Below are 23,329 nucleotides of genomic sequence, written 5' to 3' on the forward strand. Positions count from 1 at the left end.
GGCCCTTCCGTCCAGGCCCTTAGTACAGGCTCTTAGTACAGGCCCTTAGTACAGGCCCTTAGTACAGGCCCTTAGTACAGGCCCTTCCGTCCAGGCTCTTAGTACAGGCCCTTAGTACAGGCCCTTAGTACAGGCCCTTAGTACAGGCCCTTAGTACAGGCTCTTAGTACAGGCTCTTAGTACAGGCCCTTAGTACAGGCCCTTAGTACAGGCCCTTAGTACAGGCCCTTAGTACAGGCCCTTCCGTCCAGGCTCTTAGTACAGGCCCTTAGTACAGGCTCTTAGTACAGGCCCTTAGTACAGGCCCTTAGTACAGGCCCTTAGTACAGGCCCTTAGTACAGGCCCTTAGTACAGGCCCTTAGTACAGGCCCTTCCGTCCAGGCTCTTAGTACAGGCCCTTAGTACAGGCTCTTAGTACAGGCCCTTAGTACAGGCCCTTAGTACAGGCCCTTAGTACAGGCCCTTAGTACAGGCCCTTAGTACAGGCCCTTCCGTCCAGGCTCTTAGTACAGGCCCTTAGTACAGGCTCTTAGTACAGGCCCTTCCGTCCAGGCTCTTAGTACAGGCCCTTAGTACAGGCCCTTAGTACAGGCCCTTCCGTCCAGGCTCTTAGTACAGGCCCTTAGTACAGGCCGACGAAGAGGCCGCTTCGAGCGCCATTTATGCCTTCCAAAAATATATTTTTCTGCACTGGTTTCTGCTTTAAGTGGGGGGATATCGGTCGGGCAACTGGCAACCCACACATTCACATTGGGTGAGGTGACAAATGTTAGACGCTAGGGGGGGGGGGGGTAGTCGCCACCGTCTAAAAAAGAATCCTCTACATGAGCGTTGCCTAGGAGACAGGCTTAACAGCCGACCCTTCCGGCCCGGGTTGAACCGGAAGGGAAAAGAAAAGATTAAAAAAAAAAAAAAAATTATTGGATTTCCCAAGTAAACTGCAGACAGTGCATATATATTTACCAGGCATGACTCCAACTCCAAGCATCATTCAACAAAAATGGTAAGTTAATAAAATGTATTAAATCCTCCACGAGGATAGATGGGTGTAGAACCGTACCAAAACCGATGTCCTAAAATTCAACTTATAGCCGCATATACCAAAAAAATAAAAATCTGTAGAGTGCCCCCCCGCCCCCCCCCCCCCCCCGCGCGTTTATGTGCGGGGTGGGGGGGGGCGCACTATACAGATCTCGCTTATAGCGCCACCTAGGTCCCAACCGGCCCTGCTTCCATCTGACACATGCAGCCATCAGCTGCTCACCACAGTGGACTTCAATGAACTACTATGTAATGTAGGGTAAGAGCTGTTCATGTGGCAGGGGAATGTTGACTGAGCAGTGTGTGTGTGTGTGTGTGTGTGTGTGTGTGTGTGTGTGTGTTTATTTTATTTTATTGACACTACTCTTCATCACACAACAAACTGGCACACACATTATCCAGGTGCTACCCGGTATAAATTCAACTCACCATGCACTTATAGGACAATTAACCCCGGCACCTTTAGATTTAAGCACCTATAGCTAACGGGGATCTCAACAGCAGCCGTTTAAGGCAGTGGTAGTAGAGGACGTCTTGTTCACTTCCCAAGCCCCACATTATGCCAGCTGCTCAGGGATTTGCCTACGTGGCCCCGGCCCTGCAGGCATGCAGGCCTGTGTGCCTTGTGTACACACAGATAAAGCGTGGGCGGATAACTCACTGACCGCACAATTCAAGTGCTCGACGTTTAATCTGGATCAGTTTGAACATGATTCATGTTGAACGAGGCAGCCACTCGACTCGACTGAAAGGGCTTGGGCATACTGTATAGCCTGACTGTGCCACTCTCAGGAATAAATGACTCATGTTGTGGTTCACGCTTACTGTAAAGTTGTGGAAAGGAAGGGGGACAAATTAAGAGTAAATGCCATTAACCCAAATAGTATGGGAACCCCTTTTGGTGTTGTAAGCATTATGTTATACTTTAGGTATTGAAGAATAGCCGATATACAAGCTCATATGAGCTTGTAGATTTGCTTTTGGTGGTACCTGGAACAACATATTTTCAGATGGGGGGTCAGCAGCGTATTACATATATTTTTGGGGGTCCTTGAAAATGTTTGAGAACGACTGACATAGAAACATGGGTTTTTCAGAAAACTGTCAGGATTTAGAAGGAATCGTCCTCAGGTCGAAATGGGTTAAAACACCAACCACTACCTGTAGCCTGTATCACACCCCAATCATCATGATGATGATGATGATCAGATCTACAAGCTCTCTCAGATCAGAGAGAGGACAGAAGGTATAGAGTGAGAGCAAAGGGAATTAAGTCTCTCATCAAGTAAAGCTAACACAATAAATATATGATTAAAAAACTACTTCAAAGTGTACTGGACTAAAACTAATCAAAAGTATAATTACATGTTATTGCGTCTGCATGTTGCAACCTTGTGAAATAGTATAGCCCTTTTAACCAAAGTTCTTTTACATAAATTGTGCATTACATTCACACACCGATGGCGTAGGACACTTGCTCAAGGACACTTCGACACTAAGGTCACATTCATACCAGAGAGCTTTTCTGCGATTAAAACGAATCCTGCTGCGCATTTTCAGAAAGTGCACTTCGTTTGGCAGGTGTGAAGGCTCATTCGAATCCTAATGCGTATCAAAGAACCGCATTATACTCCGAGCAAAAACGGGGGTTTCGCTTCGCTTCCAATCACACTTGATTACGATTCGGTGCAGGTGTGAATGCAATCCGCCGTAAATAAAGGAAATGAAGCAAACAATGTGGCGGGTGAGGAGGAGCTGAACACAGTTGGAGACGGAGAAGGCATATTTTACGCTGCGCAAAGATGTCCCGTTACCGTGGATACTAGACGTGGTCGAATGAGGAGACTGAAGCCCTGATCGAAATGAGGACGAGTACATTAATCAATTGCTTAAGAAAACATATAAACACTGCAGTGCAGTGTAATAGTATTATAGCGTACAGAATATTCTGTCTGTCTGTGCGTCACTGTGCTGTCACTGTGTGGGGACTAGTGGGGAGTAGGAACTTTCATCTCAATAAACGTGTAAACATTTTGCGCTGCTGTCTGTTTACTCTGTTATATCAGTGCGCTCAGCGCTGTGCCTCCATGCCCAAAAGAACAGTGCGTGGCTGGTAGTGAGAGAGCGAGAGAGAGAGGGGGGGGGGGGGGGGGGTCCAGTCCCAGACGGCACGACACATGCACGTTATGAGTATAATTTTATCACTGTAGATTTCACTGTGTAGGCTAGTTTATGAATGGAACACATTGATAAAGGTCCCCCCTGCTGCGTTTCCAATTGCTGCGGATGACAGTGTGAAGGCAAACCGCAGCAAATTAAATAAGATTTTGAAGAATCCCAAAATCTCCGCCCATACGCATGAGTCTACCGAAGTATTAGGTGGGAATGTGACCTAACTCTGGGGGAGCCAGCCAGGATCGAACTGGGAAGCTCACGGTTTTCCTATCCGACTGTTCTATACAGGCCAATCTACCCCTGAGCCACTGCCGCCCCACTGCCTGGACTGGAACTTGCAAAAATAGCTCTTTATTAGGTCGATGTTTTGGTCGTTAGACCTTCATCAGGACAAACAATACAGGACAACAACCACCAAACATTCAAGGGCTACACCCAAAGTTGTGCAGCCAATGAACGGGCTGAATATCCGATGACCTACTGTACACACAGTGTAGCCCTTACTGTACATTTTGGTGCTTGTTGTCCCGTATTGTTTGTCCTGATGAAGGTCTAACGACCGAAACATCAACCTAATAGAGCTATTTTTGCACGTTCCAGACAGTGTGCAGGACCCTTTCTTTGATTTGTATGACCAAAGATCCCCTTTTGTACCCTAACGACTTTGAGTTTGTTGTGCAGTGTATAGGGGCTATTAGGGGGCAACTATGTACAGTATGCCCAAGATGAGCTCCATGCGTTTCAACACAGACTCCGCCTCCATCGCTGTTATTGGCTGAGACAAGCAACAAATCTCCACTAAAACGTTATGTCCCTCCATCCTATCCTGATTTAAATACAATAAGGAGTGAAGACACTCGCAAAATGCCATTTCAGCTCGTCGGTACGTCGGCTCGATCGTCGGCCATTTCAGCTCGCCAGTTGTCCATTTATCGCCTCCAATATTTGACTCGTGCTGTTCTACATCAGAGAATCAAATGGACAACTCAATAAGCATTAAATTAAGCTATCCTTAACCACTTAAACCCCAGTATACAGGGCGCCCGGTGGCCTAGTGGTCCAGGCACATGCCATATATATAGGCTCAGGCCTGACAGCATGTTGCGTGTTAGAGTCCTGTTCATGACGACCTTTGCTGCATGTCTCTCCCCTTCTCTCTCTCCCTCTATCCTGTCAGTCTTCACTTGAAACTACCAATAAAGGCAGAAGCCCTAACCACAGCAAAGGGTCAAGACGGTTTTAGCGTAGTCCCTGCGGTGTGATATGTCTTGTTGAACCGTTTGGACCCAAGGAATTGTATGGTGACCCTTTGGTGTGTTTAGGGCTTATAACAAATCTAAAAAAACAGCATATGTATTATGGGGAAAGCTTTCGCAGGAAAATAGCAGATCGACAATTATCGCTGTGAGCTCGTCAAAGTATCTACCCCACTTCATCTCAGAGGACAATATTATACTGTTGTACTGTAGACTTTGATTATTATTATTATTACAAAACACATTAACCACTTCAGCCCTACAGTATATATTTTGGTCATTTGAAAATAGCAGATCTACAACTAAGATCACTTGTATCACATCACATTGTGAACTTGTAGATCTGCTATTTTCTATTTTCTATTTTCTATAGGACATTCTGCATAGTACTTTTGATACTGACACATTTGTACTTTTGAGTAATATTTAACCAGGAGTATCTATACTTTGATTCAAGTACTGATTGTCCAGCACTGCTAGACAAGAGTAGCCTACTCTGTATTAAATCGCTGAGAACGATAGTCCTTCCTTTGTCCTTAAACTTTACTATTTCTGTGAAGCGATGTTTTGCAGCTACACAGTGACATTTTTATCTGACACACACAATCTATTCCAAGCCCCCATGACAAAATAAAATGGCTGAGTTGGCATTTTCACCTAGAGCTTCTTTGTAGTCTGCAAAAGGTTGCCATGGTGCAGTAGTAGCAGTACCCAACTAATTAGAGAGTTAAAGGATGCATTATATAGTATGTAATGACACTCATTATGGAATTCGGAAAGGTACTATAAATTAGATGGTGTCTATCTTAGAGGTTCCCAGGGACCCATTTGTAGGTTGCGGACAAAATAAATTGGGTCATAAATCAATATCTATTTATTTGTACGTTTCCTATACATTTTGTGTGTGTGTGTGTGTGTGTGTGTGTGTGTGTGTGTGTATATATATAGTTTTTTTTTTTTTTCATAAATAAATTTAAATAAAAAATGAATTAGAAAACAAATGTTTAAAGAATTAGTGAAAATAGCCTATCTACAAGATCCAAATGTGACATGTTAGGAGCTTGTAGATCTGCAATTTTCATTAATTTGGGTCCTGGGGAGACACATTTCCCCTTTGGGTCTCCAACTAAGAAGTTTGGGAACCAGAGTAAAGGCCCTTGCTGCGCATACAGAGTTTGGTGCAATTGTTTTATCGGATCAGTCTAACACAGCCGAAAAAAGAATGCGATGAATCAAACTGAGTTTGTACCGGGAAAAAAAACATGATGCACCGCCTGACGGACAGTTCTGAGCATGTGTGCCACAATAAGTAGGCATATTGAAGCGTATTCATTTTAAAACCCCACTGCCAATTATTTTAATGAAAAAACTAAAACCACTGTCTGGCCCTTATTGCCACCGTCTGTGGCCATAAGGGCCTTAATGGTGTCCATCCACACGGTAAATTGAAAATCTACTACCTCCTCCCAATTGAGCATTTTGAAAGATCTCAAGCTTGGCCTTCAATAGACATTGCACCAGTGAATCAGTACAGAGTTTTAGAAATATTACTATGACAACTTCATGATAACTTTCCCTGTGTGGAAAAAAAGGGTTGTATGAGATGGTCAGTTATTCAGTTATACAGCTCAGATGGAGGCTATAGCACTGAGATCATGTATTTAAACATCGCCTGAAGTGATACACATGAGCAATGTATGGTGAAATTAAATTAAACCTGAATGAAACTCCAGTAAAAACTGAAAAGGTGAAAAGTTGAAATCACTGAACATTTTATCTCACAATGGCATTTAAAAGTCAAGAAATCCAGAGAGTTAGTTAGAGTGTACTGTGAATAGAAATGAAGTAATTATGTTCAGCTTGGATTTTTGAGTGGTGCAGCCACTCCAAGGAACAGCAATGTCCATATGTCCATATGTCCCTATATTTAGGGTACCAATAGGGGCAAAAAGTGTTGCACTGTTGCCTGCTAATTACAATGTGGAGTGTGCATGAGAGAGAGAGAGAGACAGAGAGAGACAGAGAGAGGGGGAGAGAGAGAGGGAGAGTGTTGTCTGCTAATTCTGTTAATTGTGCAGGCCTTCTGCCTCTGCAGGTGAGGTATTGTCTCTGTCAAGACATAGTTATACTGTATGTTAGTGTGTTTGCTGTTGAGTGGGAAAACAATGTTGCATACCATATTAACAGGTTGACTGCGGACCATTTACGGCCGTCTTTCAGACTAGACTGGCTATGTTTAAAGTTACCTTTGAACAGCCACTGCACCGACCGCTGAGTTGCTTGTCATGAAAAAACGACTTTAAAACGGTGTAATCGCTTGTTGTAGTGTTGAAAAGTATTCCAAAGTGCCGACCACAACAAAACGGAGCAGGAAGCGCTCCGTATCCCTCCATTGTAAACAATAGGGACTCAATTTCCCATAAGTAAATCATCTGGGGTGAATGTGGCCAACTCTGGGATAACTGTCACTGTCTATACAAATGAATTATTACAGTAAAATGGATGAATGCTCTGCCAAGCAAATTGACATGACTTTCATATTATCTCAAATTAATTATAAACAAGATCCTAATTAAATACTGCCGATATGTTCAACAAGCTTCAGACGTCATCATGTCATGATTCTGGATTTTCTAAAAGCTGTTCTCCCTTGGCAAGGAACCCAGAAAAATGACAAGATCACACAATATACCGACCAAGAAGACACAAATATATTCTTGTACTCGATAAAACATTTCCATTCCTGTTATTTGACGAGCACTGATTAATAAGGAATGAGCGAATTAAAAGAATGCCAAGTCTACAAGTTTGGTGAGAGAGCAGACAGCGTGAGAATAAAGGGGTATTAATAATTAATTAGAATGACTGTTGGCTTGAGTCATTTATTGATGTGTGGGAATACAATTCCCATTGGCGCTCGTCGACGTCAATGGGATTTCCATTGTCATGTTTAACCAATTCAACCCCAGCATCCGTATTGCGGAGAAAGCTTTCGCAGGAAACAGCAGCTCCGCAACACATTGTGAGCTTGTCGCTCGGCTATTGTCAGTGAAAGCTTATCCCTACAACATACATGGGCAACTGGCGGCCCACTCAATGCAGCCCGCAGGTTAATATCAGAATACTGATATAGTATGATTTTCTGCTGTTACAATTCCAAATATGCAAACATGACCCGCTTATTTACTTCAGTATATAATTTAGATATGTAGCTTAATGGAGTACTAAAATGTTCTTGTCTTTTTTATGTTCAATGTATTTGTATTTAACATAACTATAACAAAAATAGCTGATCTACAAGCTCAAAACGCGTCGCAGTTTTGAGCTTGTAGATCGGCTATTTTTCCTATGACAGAGTTGCCCACAACTGCCCTACACAAACAGAAAACAGAAATTACACTAGGAAATCCTGTAAATTTTTCCCCATGAGATTTCCGAAAATGTTTACTGAGTATTATGGAGTTGGAACAACAGATGTTCAGGAGGTGGAGAAACACACACGCCCTTCACACCACTCTCCGCCCTCCACGCCAATCTACCTGCCCCTATTATTATTAACACCTGCCCAGTACCACCCAGAATCCTCCATGTTTCACCCGCCTCGCTGCGTCACACACTAGACTTTCCTACAGGCTTCTCACATCCCACCCCATTCACCTCCATAGTAGCTCCTTTCCCTGCTCCCCTCAAAGGAGCTTATCGGCACTAGAAATACTACATTCACTTGGCTATAGTGGAACAAACGATTAAAACAAAACTTCTCTCCTACTTTCTCCCCCCTCCCATTTCTCACGTCCATGCGCGCCACATAAGACGAACGCCATAGGCCATACGACCTCCTCCCCAGATTAAGGGTCGGCGACCTACACACCTGATTTCAATCATTATTCATTTATTGTCAATAAATCCTTTAAACTTTCTCAATGGCGTGTTTCTTCAGACTAGTGAAACGGTAGTTATTTTCAGATTTCATAAACGTGCAGATGTTGGCACCTGCAGGGCATTTCTGCTTGACGCACCTCCGACGGGTGCCTAGAAGCACCAACACGTTGTGAGCCACTTTACTTCTAACAGAGTTATTTACATATTGCAGTATATCGAGTATGAAAATGTGAGTGCTTTTCCCACCACTGGCGATACTCACTGAAACAATGGCAGCCAGCGTCTCGATGCCACCGGTGCTCAGGGTGATGTAAGGAATGACAGTGGTGGCAAAGCCTGCGTCTCGTAGGATCCCATTGGTGTAATACCAGATCTGTGGAAACAAGATGACAATACAATGACTTGGAACACTCCTTCCCATGTGTGGGTCGGGATCCATGTGTGGGTCACGGACCATTTGCTTGATATTGCAAATGGAATAATATGTCAAAACATTATAAATCATTAAAGACGGGAACGTCATGTGGACAACGTCTGCATGTAATGTATGCACACTAACGAGTCAACTTCAGATAGCTGTGGCGGCGGCGTGCCACGCATCCCCGCTGCACTAGTTTGACCCAGTTGAAAAGTTTGAAACTACATTTTATATCCACAACAAGGCCTCTTTCAGCAGTCCCACAGGGATTCATATGCCCCCGTCCTAAATTGCATGACTTCTTTCTCTCCTGCACTGTATGTTTCTTTTTTTCTTCATTTATTTATTTTTATCCCAGGAAGACTAGCTGGTTGCTATTAGCCTGCTATTATTAGGAAAACAGAATAATCTGCGGGTGAAAACAAAAAAAACGTATGTGAACAATTAACAGTAATGGATCGGCCCAAGCCTTTGTTCCAAGTAAGCCCTAATTATACGTAATAGGTCTACTGTTTGCATTTCACCCGCGGATCCCTTGGGCTCCTGTCAAGCAGCGAACACATAATAAATGCATTATAGGTAGAATTTAGAAGAAATGACATCTCTGGAATTTAATTTCAACATAACAAAAAGGAAAAGATGATTAGTTCTGGGAGTGCTGACTGCTGAATTAAAATGACTCACAATGATTCACAATTTAAATCTGCCTTGTTGTTTATGAAGTGAAGGGTGGCAGAAGGATACGGGTTTCAGCCATGAAATCTTTGTCTACTTTTGAAATAGAGTCCCTTTGAACACGCCCCCTCGAACTGTAATTGGCCAGAAGGAAAGCTTTTGTGGGGAAAATGTGCACCGAAAATCTACCAAGCTCACAATATGGCGAGCCTATTGTCAGCGTATACAGAGTGAAAATGGCCAATATGTGTTGCTTTTTTCCGGGACAATGCAACCATCCAATCCAATAAGCAACTCAAAGCCATGGTTGAAACTCTGACATCATCAGGATAACCTGAATAGTATAAAGATGCTAAAGAAGCCCTCTGCTTCCAACCCGTAGATACCAACCAGCGCACTCGGTATCTCCAACGATCTCAAATCCACAGAATCTACAGGACACAAGATACAAGACCCAGGAGCCAGGACACAGGACACAAGACACAGGACACAGGACACAGGACACAGGACACAGGGCACAAGATACAAGACCCAGGAGCCAGGACACAGGACACAAGACACAAGACACAAGACACAAGACCCAGGACACAGGACACAGGACACAGGACACAGGACACAAGATACAAGGCAAAGGACACAGGACACAGGACACAGGACACAGGACACAAGACACAGGACACAGGACACAGGACACAGGACACAGGACACAGGACACAAGATACAAGGCAAAGGACACAGGACACAGGACCCAGGACACAGGACCCAGGACCCAGGACCCAGGACCCAGGACACAGGACCCAGGACCCAGGACCCAGGACACAGGACACAGGACACAGGACACAGGACACAGGACACAGGACCCAGGACCCAGGACCCAGGACCCAGGACCCAGGACACAGGACACAGGACACAGGACACAAGACACAGGACACAGACCTCTTCAAGACTCTACTCTCAAGACCTTTGACCTTCAGAAGAGGATCAGGATGTTTGGCCCGGACATTTTCACAGAATTTGGCCCAGACTGGCCCACCACAACCAGCGTGCAGATACTCTACTGACTCTTCAGGTCGAGGCCCATACAAATACTTGAAATACAAGCCCTTAACACCACCACATTTACAGTACAACATAAATGATATACACAACCAACAGACAACTAATTTCACATTTGGCTCAGACCGGCTCACCGGGCATATGCTGGGTACGTCCTGTGGCCAGTATGAAATCATAAACTGCGTCAGTTATGACGCACTGAGGGTTCATAAAGAAATCCATACTGTTTGAAGACACTCGTTGAAGTCAGTGAAGTCACTCTCTCTGTCATGACCTTAAAATAGCCTACCCCATATGGTCAGAGTATGCACTATCCGTATAAATGTTTGAATAAGGAGCATAGTAGATGCAACAGAATGCCAAACTCCCTAGCCATTAAAATGCCAGCATTATTATTCAAAAGACGAATAAAGGAAAATGCAATATAAACGGGACTACATAATTTTCAGGATTTATACAGTTTTCCCGCGCTCTCTCTCTCATTCATGATCTCTCAAAATACGTATGATCACAGCAAGCAGGGAATAAATGTTTCGGAGTTGAATAAGGACAACTGGGAGCGTTGAAGATGCAGCCAGACTCCCCGGCCAGCAAAATGTCAGTATTATCATCCAAAAGATTAATAATATAAATAGGGATTACAGATTTTTCCCCATTTCCATGTCAGGTTGCGAGACAGTATAATGATCAGTCAATATAGGCGCCATTCTCTAATCATGAGGCTATGATTGCTTTCAAGTCTCTGCCCGTCTCTGCCTCCGACAGACCCCTCAAAACACTTTCCACGTCCATCCCCTTTTCAAATGTAAATTTCTGCTACGCGCCACAGATGAAGCTCTACATTCTAATGCCTTTACACCGCCTCCAGATTTTCCTTTAAATAAACATAAACATAGGTGATTAAACATTAACATGATATGTCACTTAAAAATGTTCACAGAAAAAAATAAAAAAATAAAGTTGCTCAATTCAGTATTTAGATTTGATATTACCCAGGAGGGTCCATTTGGTTTCATTTTACACTCTCAAGAGTTAAATTATTATAAAAAAATCTGCATTACTTAATTAACAAGAACACAATTAGACAGAATGTAGAGGAATTGTTATTTTGATCAGTGTTTGCCTGTTATCTCTCCTAATGGTAACAACATCAATACAGCACGGAATTGTGGACATATTCTTATCCAGCGATAACAAAATATTCTTCAGTTTTGGGTCTGAGAGGCTAAATATCATCAAGTGGTGCAGGTCCGTGGGCTCAAAATGCCTACAAAATTGCCTTGGCATGAAATATAGGTTGAAAACCATTGTCTTACGGCGTTGAGGCCACACAGCTGGTAGCAGGCCATGGTGACGATGACGGTGATGAGCTGCCAGCGCACGGCCGGGTTCCTCAGCAGCTGCAGCACGGAGGCGGCGTGCAGGTTGCTCTGAGCGCGGCTCTCTGCGTGGACCTCCTCCAGCTCCCTGTGCACGTCCTTCTTCCCCAGGAACCTCTGGAAGGCTGAGACACACACAGGCAGTCACGTCACACGCACACATTATTGACCCATTTAGGCCTGACTTTGGCCTGAGTTTTCTGAAATACCTGTCATACATTATGTTTCTGTATCAGTGGCGATCAATGTTTCATGTCAACGACCCCAGAAATTACATGTAATTGGCCACCGACCCCCTTCTGAAAATATGTTGTTCCAGGGACCTCCCCAGAAGCAAAGATTTGAGTTAAAAACGTTCACTCTGTAACAATATATAATCAAAGATTTCAGGCACATTTTCACGATAAAAAAAAAAAAGGCAGATCTACAAGCTCGTAGTGCGGCACTCGCAGGATTTGGAGGGGGGGGGGGGGGGGGGGGGGGGTCTGTAAATCTTGCTTTGGGGCCCGGGGACTGTTCCCACCGCCACTGTCCATTGCTCTAGAAGTGAGTCTTTAGAAGAGTTTTAAATTACATGCAGTGAAATTAAATAGATGACTATACACAGCAATTCAGCTGAGAGCGTATAGTCATGATTCATATGGTCCAAACTAAGTTTTATTAAATTAAAAACGTTAATTTAATTTAAAATAAATTAAGTTCTATAAAATTAAATTATAGGAATGTGTGTGTGTGTGTGTGTGAGTGCGAGTGCGTGCGTGTGTGTGTGTGCGAGTGCGTGCGTGTGTGCGAGTGAGTGAGTAAGGAACTACAACCGCAACTGTGGACCCAGGATTCAGCCACCAGAAGATGATCATCATCCAATACAAAGGACAACCACAAAGGAGCAAGCGAGTGTGCCTGCGTGCGTGCAGCGCTCGTGCGTGTGGTGAAAGCAGTGCATTTGTATTCACCTCTGGTTTAATGCCTAGTGGCTTTAGTTAAACAAACACAGCTGTGTCTCATTGTGCTGCTAAACATCTAGGAGGTATTATATTATTTATGGTAATCTGTCTGTGATGTGATAGCAGGGAGCAGATGACGGCAGGCAGCGGGGCTTTCACATCAAACCTATTTTATTTCCGGTGGGTTTACAGACACACCATGTGCAATAGTCGCCTACAGCTGCGATACCAGAGGGAGTGAAAACGATCTGGTACTACCCAAATATTATGGAACAAAATTTCTCGTTCTACTACTCTGCTACCAGAATAATGTGGAACGCCCCGACACCATCCATTAAAAGATGTAAATCACTGGTTTCTTAAAAAAAAATAGTAAAACAGTGGAAATTCATCTATCAGGAGACCACAATGGGAGATAAATGCAAATTTCCCATTTTTGAAAGGAGGTGTCATTCACTGCCCCCGCTTTTTCCTTTTCTCCTATAGTTTGTATATATGTTTTGTATTTGTTGATGATGGCACATAACATTGAGTGACTGCAGTTTCTTCCAGCCGTGAAATGTCCCCTTCAATGTCTGACTGTACCACGTGCCGTTTAAATTTCTGACTAATAACGTATCCAATCAAACACATGATCCTGCTTGCCTGCATGCTTTAGATCACAAGGCTACATCCCAGAGGTTGTCAGTCACCTCACAGAAATAAGGATACAGGAACATGGGATCCGATCTATAACTGCGCTGCCCTCACGGTCAGAAGGGCTAATGCCTAATGCATGCACCGCTGTGCCGAGAATGGCCAAGAGTATAGCTGACCTTCAAGCTCTGCGGCGCTTTGTTGTGAGCTTGGTTGTCCATTATCGCCGTTCAATAATCACGCTTCAAAGTATGTATGAATCAGGCTTTAAGTCTGAGTACTAGGACAACGTGGAAGAACAGTCCATGCATGCAACAACACCAGGAGTAGCCTATGTGGCAAGCCGTTACAGACAATGACAGACGGTCGAAGGAAAAAAACAGACGTGCAGAGAGAACCCGTCTGCCTGACCTGCCGGACCAGTTGGACCCAGCGGACATAGGTTTGTTTTTTGTTTTTTGGCTTTTTGGATTTTGCCATGCTGCTAAGGCTGTCCACAATGGCCGACCTAACTTTTGCACCTAAGGACTTTGGTGTAACAAGGGACGTCATTTATGAGGATACTCAGTTCCTTGTTCAACTGGAGAAATATTGGAGGCAGAATCCTGTATTTGCCCAGTTTATGGGTTTTTTCCGATGGGAGAGTCGGGGAGCCATTTTTCCCCAAGTGCCTCCTCTGCCTGCAGTCCTGCCTGCAGCCCTACCTCCTCTGCCTGCAGTCCTGCCTGCAGTCCTACCTCCTCTGCCTGCAGTCCTGCCTGCAGCCCTACCTCCTCTGCCTGCAGTCCTGCCTGCAGTCCTACCTCCTCTGCCTGCAGCCCTACCTCCTCTGCCTGCAGTCCTGCCGGCAGCCCTACTTCCTCTGCCTGCAGTCCTGCCGGCAGCCCTACCTCCTCTGCCTGCAGTCCTGCCTGCAGCCCTACCTCCTCTGCCTGCAGCCCTACCTCCTCTGCCTGCAGTCCTGCCGGCAGCCCTACTTCCTCTGCCTGCAGTCCTGCCTGCAGCCCTACTTCCTCTGCCTGCAGACCTGCCGGCAGCCCTACTTCCTCTGCCTGCAGTCCTGCCTGCAGCCCTACTTCCTCTGCCTGCAGTCCTGCCTGCAGCCCTACCTCCTCTGCCTGCAGTCCTGCCGGCAGCCCTACTTCCTCTGCCTGCAGTCTTGCCGGCAGCCCTACTTCCTCTGCCTGCAGTCCTGCCGGCAGCCCTACTTCCTCTGCCTGCAGTCCTGCCGGCAGCCCTACCTCCTCTGCCTGCAGTCCTGCCGGCAGCCCTACTTCCTCTGCCTGCAGTCCTGCCGGCAGCCCTACCTCCTCTGCCTGCAGTCCTGCCTGCAGCCCTACTTCCTCTGCCTGCAGACCTGCCGGCAGCCCTACTTCCTCTGCCTGCAGTCCTGCCGGCAGCCCTACTTCCTCTGCCTGCAGTCCTGCCTGCAGCCCTACTTCCTCTGCCTGCAGTCCTGCCGGCAGCCCTACTTCCTCTGCCTGCAGTCCTGCCGGCAGCCCTACTTCCTCTGCCTGCAGTCCTGCCTGCAGCCCTACTTCCTCTGCCTGCAGTCCTGCCGGCAGCCCTACTTCCTCTGCCTGCAGTCCTGCCGGCAGCCCTACTTCCTCTGCCTGCAGTCCTGCCTGCAGCCCTACTTCCTCTGCCTGCAGTCCTGCCGGCAGCCCTACTTCCTCTGCCTGCAGTCCCGCCTGCAGCCCTACTTCCTCTGCCTGCAGTCCTGCCGGCAGCCCTACTTCCTCTGCCTGCAGTCCTGCCGGCAGCCCTACTTCCTCTGCCTGCAGTCCTGCCTGCAGCCCTACTTCCTCTGCCTGCAGTCCCGTCTGCAGCCCTACTTCCTCTGCCTCCAGTACCGTCTGCAGCCCCGCTTCCTCTGCCTGCAGTCCCGTCTGCAGCCCTACTTCCTCTGCCTGCAGTCCCGTCTGCAGCCCTACCTCCTCTGTCTGCAGTCCTGCCGGCAGCCCTACCTCCTCTGCCTGCAGTCCTGCCGGCAGCCCTACCTCCTCTGCCTGCAGTCCCGTCTGCAGCCCCGCTTCCTCTGCCTGCAGTCCCGCCTGCAGCCCTACTTCCTCTGCCTGCAGTCCCGCCTGCAGCCCCGCTTCCTCTGCCTGCAGTCCCGCCTGCAGCCCTACTTCCTCTGCTTCCAGTACCGTCTGCAGCCCCACTTCCTCTGCCTGCAGCCCCGGCTCCTACAGCCCCGCCTCCAGAGCCTGCGGCTTCCCCGTCATCGCCTCCAGTGTCCTCTGCCTCGTCTGGTCCTCCTGGCCGACCACTAGATGACACATCCGCCTCATCTCGTCCACCTGGCCGTCCTCCAGACACCTCCGCCTCATCTCGTCCGCCTGGCCGTCCGCCAGACCACGCCTCTTCCTCCGTCTCGTCTCGGCCTCCCGGCCGTCCGCCAGACAGCGCCTTCTTCTCCGTCTCGTCTCTGCCTCCCGGCCGTCCGCCAGACATAACCTGCTCACTCCTGGTCCATCGTCCGGGCCGCCCCCCCCTGAAGTGCCGTGTCCTTTCCCCTCCCAGCCTCCAGTCCAGGCCACCCACCTGAAGGCACCTACACTGCCCCTGTCCAGTCTTCAGCCTGTGCTTGTGCATGGTGTCCATGTCCCCAGACACATTTTCTTGGTCCAGTGACAGCTGAACCTTTTGTCAATAAATGTCGTGCATTCTGCCTCAGCCTTGCCGTCTGCTCTTGGGTCCTACCCTCTTGCCCTGCACACGTGACAGCCACCCACAGCAACCTGCTGGTGTCAGCATTGATTTATTGATTGATTGACTGAACACTTTAACATGCTAAAAAACCTTTCAAAAATAGCATATGTTTGTACAATTTAGCTGGGGGGGGGGCCCCGGACCCCACTTTGAGAACCAATGCTATAAATGAAGCACGTACAATGCTGTACAATCCAATTTGTGATGTCCATGTCAAATAATAACGTCTATACCTGCCTAGCTGGAACTGTGGCAATTTGCATATACCGTCAAAACAAATCCACCTACAGTGAAATTGCCCTGGCTCTTCACACCGTCCTCTCTCAAACAGGACAAATGTGTATTGTTGTCTACGTGGACTACAGCTCATGCTTTTAGGGCAGCGACAAACAGACAAAAACGCCTTTAGTCTCATATACCGGAGGTATGGGACCAAACACAACATTGTTTTCCCTCATCTCTAAGGTCTCTCATGCAGGGTCATTATTATTAGGAAAAAAATGATGCCTTGCATATCATTTCTCAATAATGATCAGCTCTGAGCGGGTCTATTAATGAGAAATAAGCCCCGGACAGGGTGATTAGACCGTGTGAAGCGATAGCCAGCTTGTGTGCCCTAGCCTTGGCGACCTTGCAAGGCTTATGCAAAGGTTAAAATGCAATTTAGAGAGTGTGTCATTTAGACAGATGCATTGCTCATTTTGATTGATTGAGTGAAACATGTATTTCATAGTTTGCAGAATGGGTACATTTCCAACGAGAGTACAGGTACAAAAACACACTTCTGGATAGAACCAGAAAAATCTGACCCGTCTGAACAGAGTGGTGCTGTACTGTACTTGTACTGTACGTACGTGCGTACGTACGTGTGTGTTAGGCTGCGCAACAGTGACACTTGGTGGTGAAAAAAACACAATTTCTGTGCTCAGACACAGGAGAAAACTGACTGCCACGCTCTGACTTATGGTGCGTTACCAGCTTAAATCAACATCATAAATCAGTGACACACACACACACACACACACACCCCTGCGTAATGTATAGTGGCTAGCCTAGAACCACTCAAAAAGCAGAAAGACTATCGATTAATCAGAACATTTAATGGCGTACAAAGATACACTTCTACGCTCATCAGGAGCGATTAGGGGTTAGGAGTCTTGCTCAAGGACACTTCGACACTAACTCTGCGGGAGCCCGGGTTCGAACTGGCAACCTTTCGGTTCCCTGTGATGTGATAATAAAGTTGAAAACCCACCCTGCTGTGCCCACCACCACAGAGGTTCTGGGATTGAATCCACCGTTACATGTTACATCCGGCTTTGTCGAGTGTCCATGTGGACGGGGTTGTGGAAGCTCGGCAGGGAGGGTGATCATTGCATATGCTCCTACGGGCTGGGGGGCACCTGTCAGCAGGGAGTGTTAGACGGGAGGAGTAGGACGAAGGCCCTACCAATGCTTTTTTTAATATATATATTATTTTCTAACTCATACACATTTTTATATAATTAATTGAAATGCTCCTTCAAATTTGAACAAAATACACAATACAACCCATCTGAGGAAAAAATCCTGCCTAGGGCACCAAATTGCTCAGGGCACTGCTGTGGGGAACCCACAGCAGTGACGACACAGAAATGTGTGTGGGGAGGAATTCATTCATTTGGGAGAAAAGGATGGTAAAAAATAATTGGCTACTCATTTTTTTAAGACAAGAAAAGCAGAGGAAGGAAGAGCATGACAAAACCTCTCCCTTGAGAGTGTGTATGGCTGAATTGGCCTCATGTGTGCAACTGTGCATCGATTCACTCAATGCAAAACAGACACACACCCCAAGAGTGGGTGTAAAGAGAGAGTTAATGGACCATTTTGTTTCACAGCATTTTCAGGATTGTGCAGCCTCTGTTCAGTTCCTGGAAGTTAGCCGTAAACGCTAGCAGAGCAGACGGATTGTGATGAACTTTTAAAAGCTAAGACACTTAAATTATTAGATTCAATATTATAAACACAAATAACAATACAAAAAAAACATGTGCATTTAAGCGTTGTATTGGATTGTCCCCGACTCAATTAGGAGGCTATATTATACCCGCACGTACACGTGCATGCACACGCGCACACGCACTTAACACGTAGTAACCGTAGGATTAAATTAATCGTCTAGCCTGCCAGAACCGTAGGCTATGTTTTCCAGGGTTTATATTCTTTAATCCATGTTTTGATCTGATCAAATCGTTAGCTGCCGCTCGGAGTCGTTAGCATAACAGTCAAAGTGGAACAGTGGCCACGGCCATTTTGAAGATGGGTGCGCATCCACTTGCACTCTATGTGCTGCTTTTAATGGCCTGTATCTCCAAATCGGCGCAATGAATGTCGTTTCTGGTGAAAACAACCGGTCAAGACACAACAAACTGCATTTTGTCATTGTAACATCCGGTTTGGCTCTTCAAAATAATGGCTGCACGTGATAAAACCTTGGCAATGCGCGATAGATCGATTAATTAATCCTGGCGGGCAGACGGTTGCACACTATATTGGTTATATGAGGAAAAGGACAAATGTTAATTAATCTAACAATAATTGTTAGATGTTCACCCGGTGGAAAGTAACCCAGTACTCACGTACTGTCCTTAAGCACACTTTTGAGGAATCTTTACTTTGCTTGAGTGCAGTTTCCAATTTACGTTTACTTCTACTCCACTATATCTCAGAGGCAAATATTTTACTTTTTACTCCACTACAATTATTTTACAACTTTAGTATACAACTTACATTTATGATTATTATTATTACAACACATACAGTACAACCACGTCAGCCCTATTTAAACGTTGGCTATTGAAGCTCACGAAGCGAAGCTCACGGAACAGGTCAGTGTAGTGTGTCAACTCCCTGGGGAACAGGTCAGTATAGTGTGTCAACTCCCTAGGGAACAGGTCAGTATAGTGTGTCAACTCCCTAGGGAACAGGTCAGTGTAGTGTGTCAACTCCCTAGGGAACAGGTCAGTGTAGTGTGTCAACTCCCTAGGGAACAGGTCAGTGTAGTGTGTCAACTCCCTAGGGAACAGGTTAGTGTAGTGTGTCAACTCCCTAGGGAACAGGTCAGTGTAGTGTGTCAACTCCCTGGGGAACAGGTCAGTATAGTGTGTCAACTCCCTGGGGAACAGGTCAGTATAGTGTGTCAACTCCCTGGGGAACAGGTCAGTGTAGTGTGTCAACTCCCTAGGGAACAGGTCAGTATAGTGTGTCAACTCCCTAGGGAACAGGTCAGTGTAGTGTGTCAACTCCCTAGGGAACAGGTCAGTGTAGTGTGTCAACTCCCTGGGGAACAGGTCAGTGTAGTGTGTCAACTCCCTAGGGAACAGGTCAGTGTAGTGTGTCAACTCCCTAGGGAACAGGTCAGTGTAGTGTGTCAACTCCCTAGGGAACAGGTCAGTGTAGTGTGTCAACTCCCTAGGGAACAGGTCAGTGTAGTGTGTCAACTCCCTAGGGAACAGGTCAGTGTAGTGTGTCAACTCCCTGGGGAACAGGTCAGTGTAGTGTGTCAACTCCCTGGGGAACAGGTCAGTGTAGTGTGTCAATTAACTCCCTGGGGAACAGGTCAGTGTAGTGTGTCAACTCCCTGGGGAACAGGTCAGTGTAGTGTGTCAACTCCCTAGGGAACAGGTCAGTGTAGTGTGTCAATTAACTCCCTGGGGAACAGGTCAGCACAGAGACTCTGATAAACCACTATAAATCTGCTGCTACAGTCAGTCAGTATCAGAGAGTGAATATAAGAAACTATAAATACATGATGCATTGTTCTAAACATAATCACTGGCACAGCACTAATGGTAGCCATATGGTGTGGGGAAACAACATACATTGAACAATGCACAATACAATACAAACAAAACAAGTAATAATAGGTCATGCACCACATTGGTCCAATTATGAGAAATATTGTTCAAAATTTTTTTGGACTGAGGTCGATTCTAAAAAGCCTTCTAAATACTGACGTCTGGAAAAACTTCAAAAATGTATATAGCAGCATCCATGTTTTTGTAATTTTTGAATACTGTACAGAACCCCAAGAGGGGTTCCCGTACAGAAGGCTACGGTTACAAAAATGGGTTCCCTAAGAATTCACAATAATATATCACTTAAAAATAAGAAATATTACTATAATCATTAACAGTTTGTACGTGTTCTAATTGTATCTGGTGGGAATAGCATCTACTCATAGCTTAGTCTTCCCTTTTTGGTCTTGACAAACTGGTCTGTCTCAGTCCTGCAGAGAGTGTGAGTTTATGTCCCAGCACTGGATGAATGCATAGTATTAGGTAATACTGAGTCTGTATACTGTTCTCACTGGATATGTATGTACAGTAATGTATGCATACACTCATTACATTGTTTTGAATGACAGCCAAGAACATGAGACGACTTTATGCAATATAAGTAACTGATGCCACTTGTCATACTTATGCTTATTCCATAATTTGAAGCTGCACTGTGTAACCTTTCTTTTTTTTTAATTAATACAATGTAATTTTGAGTATGTAAATACAATATAACTCATATCATTTGTCTCCCTGCTTTTCTAATCAGGTACCGGTATTTAGATCAGGTGTCAATGGTCATGTCTCGAGACACAGGATCTGACACAGATTTTGGCCTGATGGGCCACATTCAATTCATCCCCTGAGCAAGCAGGCAGGCTCTATTACTGTAGCTCAATGGTAAAAGCTTTAAGATGGAGTGCCGTGATTTTTTTCCACACTTAAACATGATCATCAGGTGTATTTAGGTGTATATGAGGTATAATTTTTTCAAAAAAGTGTACAGTATTTGTTAAAATGATGGTTTTATGTGGACACACCCACCAGTTCATTAGGTATGCGTGAGTTTAACCGTAGCACCACCCACCTAATCCAGTCCCTCCGCCTCCTCCTTTAAGACCACCCACTTGTCCTAGTCCCTCCCCCTCCTTATAAAAGACAGCCCATGGCTCTGCCCTTTTGTTTACAAAATGACAAATTGATGTCTGTAATGTAACAAGAACTCATGTTTTTGTGAATGTTAGGTGTTAAGTGAACACTTCCCATATTTCTGAGATATCGTATAAGCACCATTATGCAATTATACTGCCACCATCCATGTATCCACGCATCCATACCATATCAGATCTGTTTTTTCTGATTTTTTTATAATCATTTATTTATTCCCTCCAATTATATTGACCCTATTGTCACAATCAGCTCAGCTCATCATCCAATTCAATCATAGTTTAACAGCAGAAACAATTAATTTGATAGATCATTTAGCATGAATAATTTGATTAATTTGCCAATATATTGTAGGCTATTGATTAACAGCAGAAGTTTAACAGCAGAAACAATTAATTTGATAGATCATTTAGCATGAATAATTTTATTAATTTGCCAATATATTGTAGGCTATTGATTTCCTCCAGCTAAGCACCCTGGCATTAAAACTGTCCAAAACACTTGCACTGCCCTAGGCACATGACACTCTGGACAGAAGACTCTCCACTCTTGCAAAAGTCGCCAGATTTAAAGAAACAAGCGGCCAAGTCCACAAAAATAAGTCACAGATATTGCCTTGAATATTTATGAAAACGTTTCAACAACACCAATCCTTTTAACAACATATTAATTTGAGGGTCCTTCACATGAACCATTGGTCAAGTCAACCACATCTCCCCTGAAAGTTACTTATATGAAAACAAGCCAAAGTCGCTTGTAATAGCCAGACATGGCAACATGACTTCCAGCGCGACACAACAACAGATTCTAATTCTTGACTTTACAGCCTCGTATAAGTATTAGGACCTATATTGACTACAACAGCCAACAAGAATGCACATGCACTGTGACACTACACTCTGTATCAACGCCCGACCACTGTGATTATAAAAGAAACAACCTACTCCTTGAGAACAACAAGAGCAACTATACAGCAGAGCAGGTAGGAGGCTGGTTTGTTGTGGTTTCCTTGATTATCCTGAGGACCCGACGTGAACATTTACTTGCTTCCAATCTAACGGAAAACAGTCTGCTCTGCTGTGAACTGGTAATGTGTGAAATGACTGTTTGAAAATCTGCCACACAGTTATGCACAGAGCAACCAACTGGCTGGCTGCGACGTTCAGTTCACACGTGTGTATGTGGCAGGCATCTCCGCCCACAGAGGTTGTCGTATTTAAAAAAATATATAGAGGGGGAGGTGCGTGTGTGTGTGCAATTTTTTTACGTCACACTATCCGTGTTTACTTCATTGGCCCGTTTGACCGTCAAGGGTTCAGCCTCCAGGAAGAAACCCTAAATACAAAGTTATTACACCATTGCACATAAAAACGACTCCAGGGTGTCTAATGAAGTACTGTCACCCCATAGAGACAGAAAAATACAAAAAATTTGGCACTCCATCTTTTAGCACTTGTGCGAAACCCGGGGTAGAAGAGGAAACGCAGGGAGGCTGGCAGAACATTCACTTAAAAAGCCGGGACAACGCTCCACACGTCCCAAACTCTTCTCCCTTCTGGCTTCAAAACTATGGAACGAACTTCCCATTGCAATCAGAACTGCAGACTCACTCCCAATCTTCTGCCGCAGTCTGAAAACTCACCTCTTCAGACTCCATCTTGGCCCATATAGCACTTGCCGTAGCACTTGCACTAGCCTCGACGACCTTACAGGTGTATCCAAAGGCTACATTTATGTCATTTAGATTTATAAATTAGCATTTTATGTAGACGCAGTAGCACTCTATAATGTATACTCATAGCTTCACTGCACAGATAATCTACTGTTAGACAGATATTATGTTCTTAGCTTCCTTATGATTCTTGATGACTATTTCTATGTATTTGATACCTTGTATTGTTCCTGCTTACTGTAAATCGCTCTGGATTAAAAGCGTCCTCTAAATGCCTAAATTGTAAATTGTTAAACAAGAAGAAAAAAAGGAATGCCAATTGATTCCTCCCCACACACATTGTGTGTTGTCAGACTGCTGTTGTATCTTACCAACTCATCTACCAGTGAGGAGCCCCCACCGAGAGGACATCGAGCCTTTGTCCTCTGGCCAACACTCTGCTAACAGGATTACAGCCTGTAGGATTACATGCAGTGGCATATATCACCCTCCCC

At 45.3% G+C, this 23,329-nt stretch overlaps 1 protein-coding gene across 1 annotated transcript in view; it reads right to left on the minus strand.

Annotated features, from left to right (window-relative positions):
- slc2a9l2 (solute carrier family 2 member 9, like 2) overlaps positions 1-23,329 on the minus strand; it is a 214,672-nt gene that overhangs the window by 103,578 nt on the left and 87,765 nt on the right. The window contains exons 9-10 of the mRNA XM_083770450.1: positions 11,821-12,008; positions 8,618-8,728 (exon numbers count right to left, since the gene is read on the minus strand). Of these exons, the coding sequence (XP_083626576.1) occupies positions 8,618-8,728; positions 11,821-12,008 (299 nt within the window). The remainder of the gene's footprint in view (positions 1-8,617; positions 8,729-11,820; positions 12,009-23,329) is intronic.

This window comes from Protomyctophum parallelum (genome assembly GCF_964188405.1).
Source record: "Protomyctophum parallelum genome assembly, chromosome: 8".
NCBI lineage: Eukaryota > Metazoa > Chordata > Actinopteri > Myctophiformes > Myctophidae > Protomyctophum > Protomyctophum parallelum.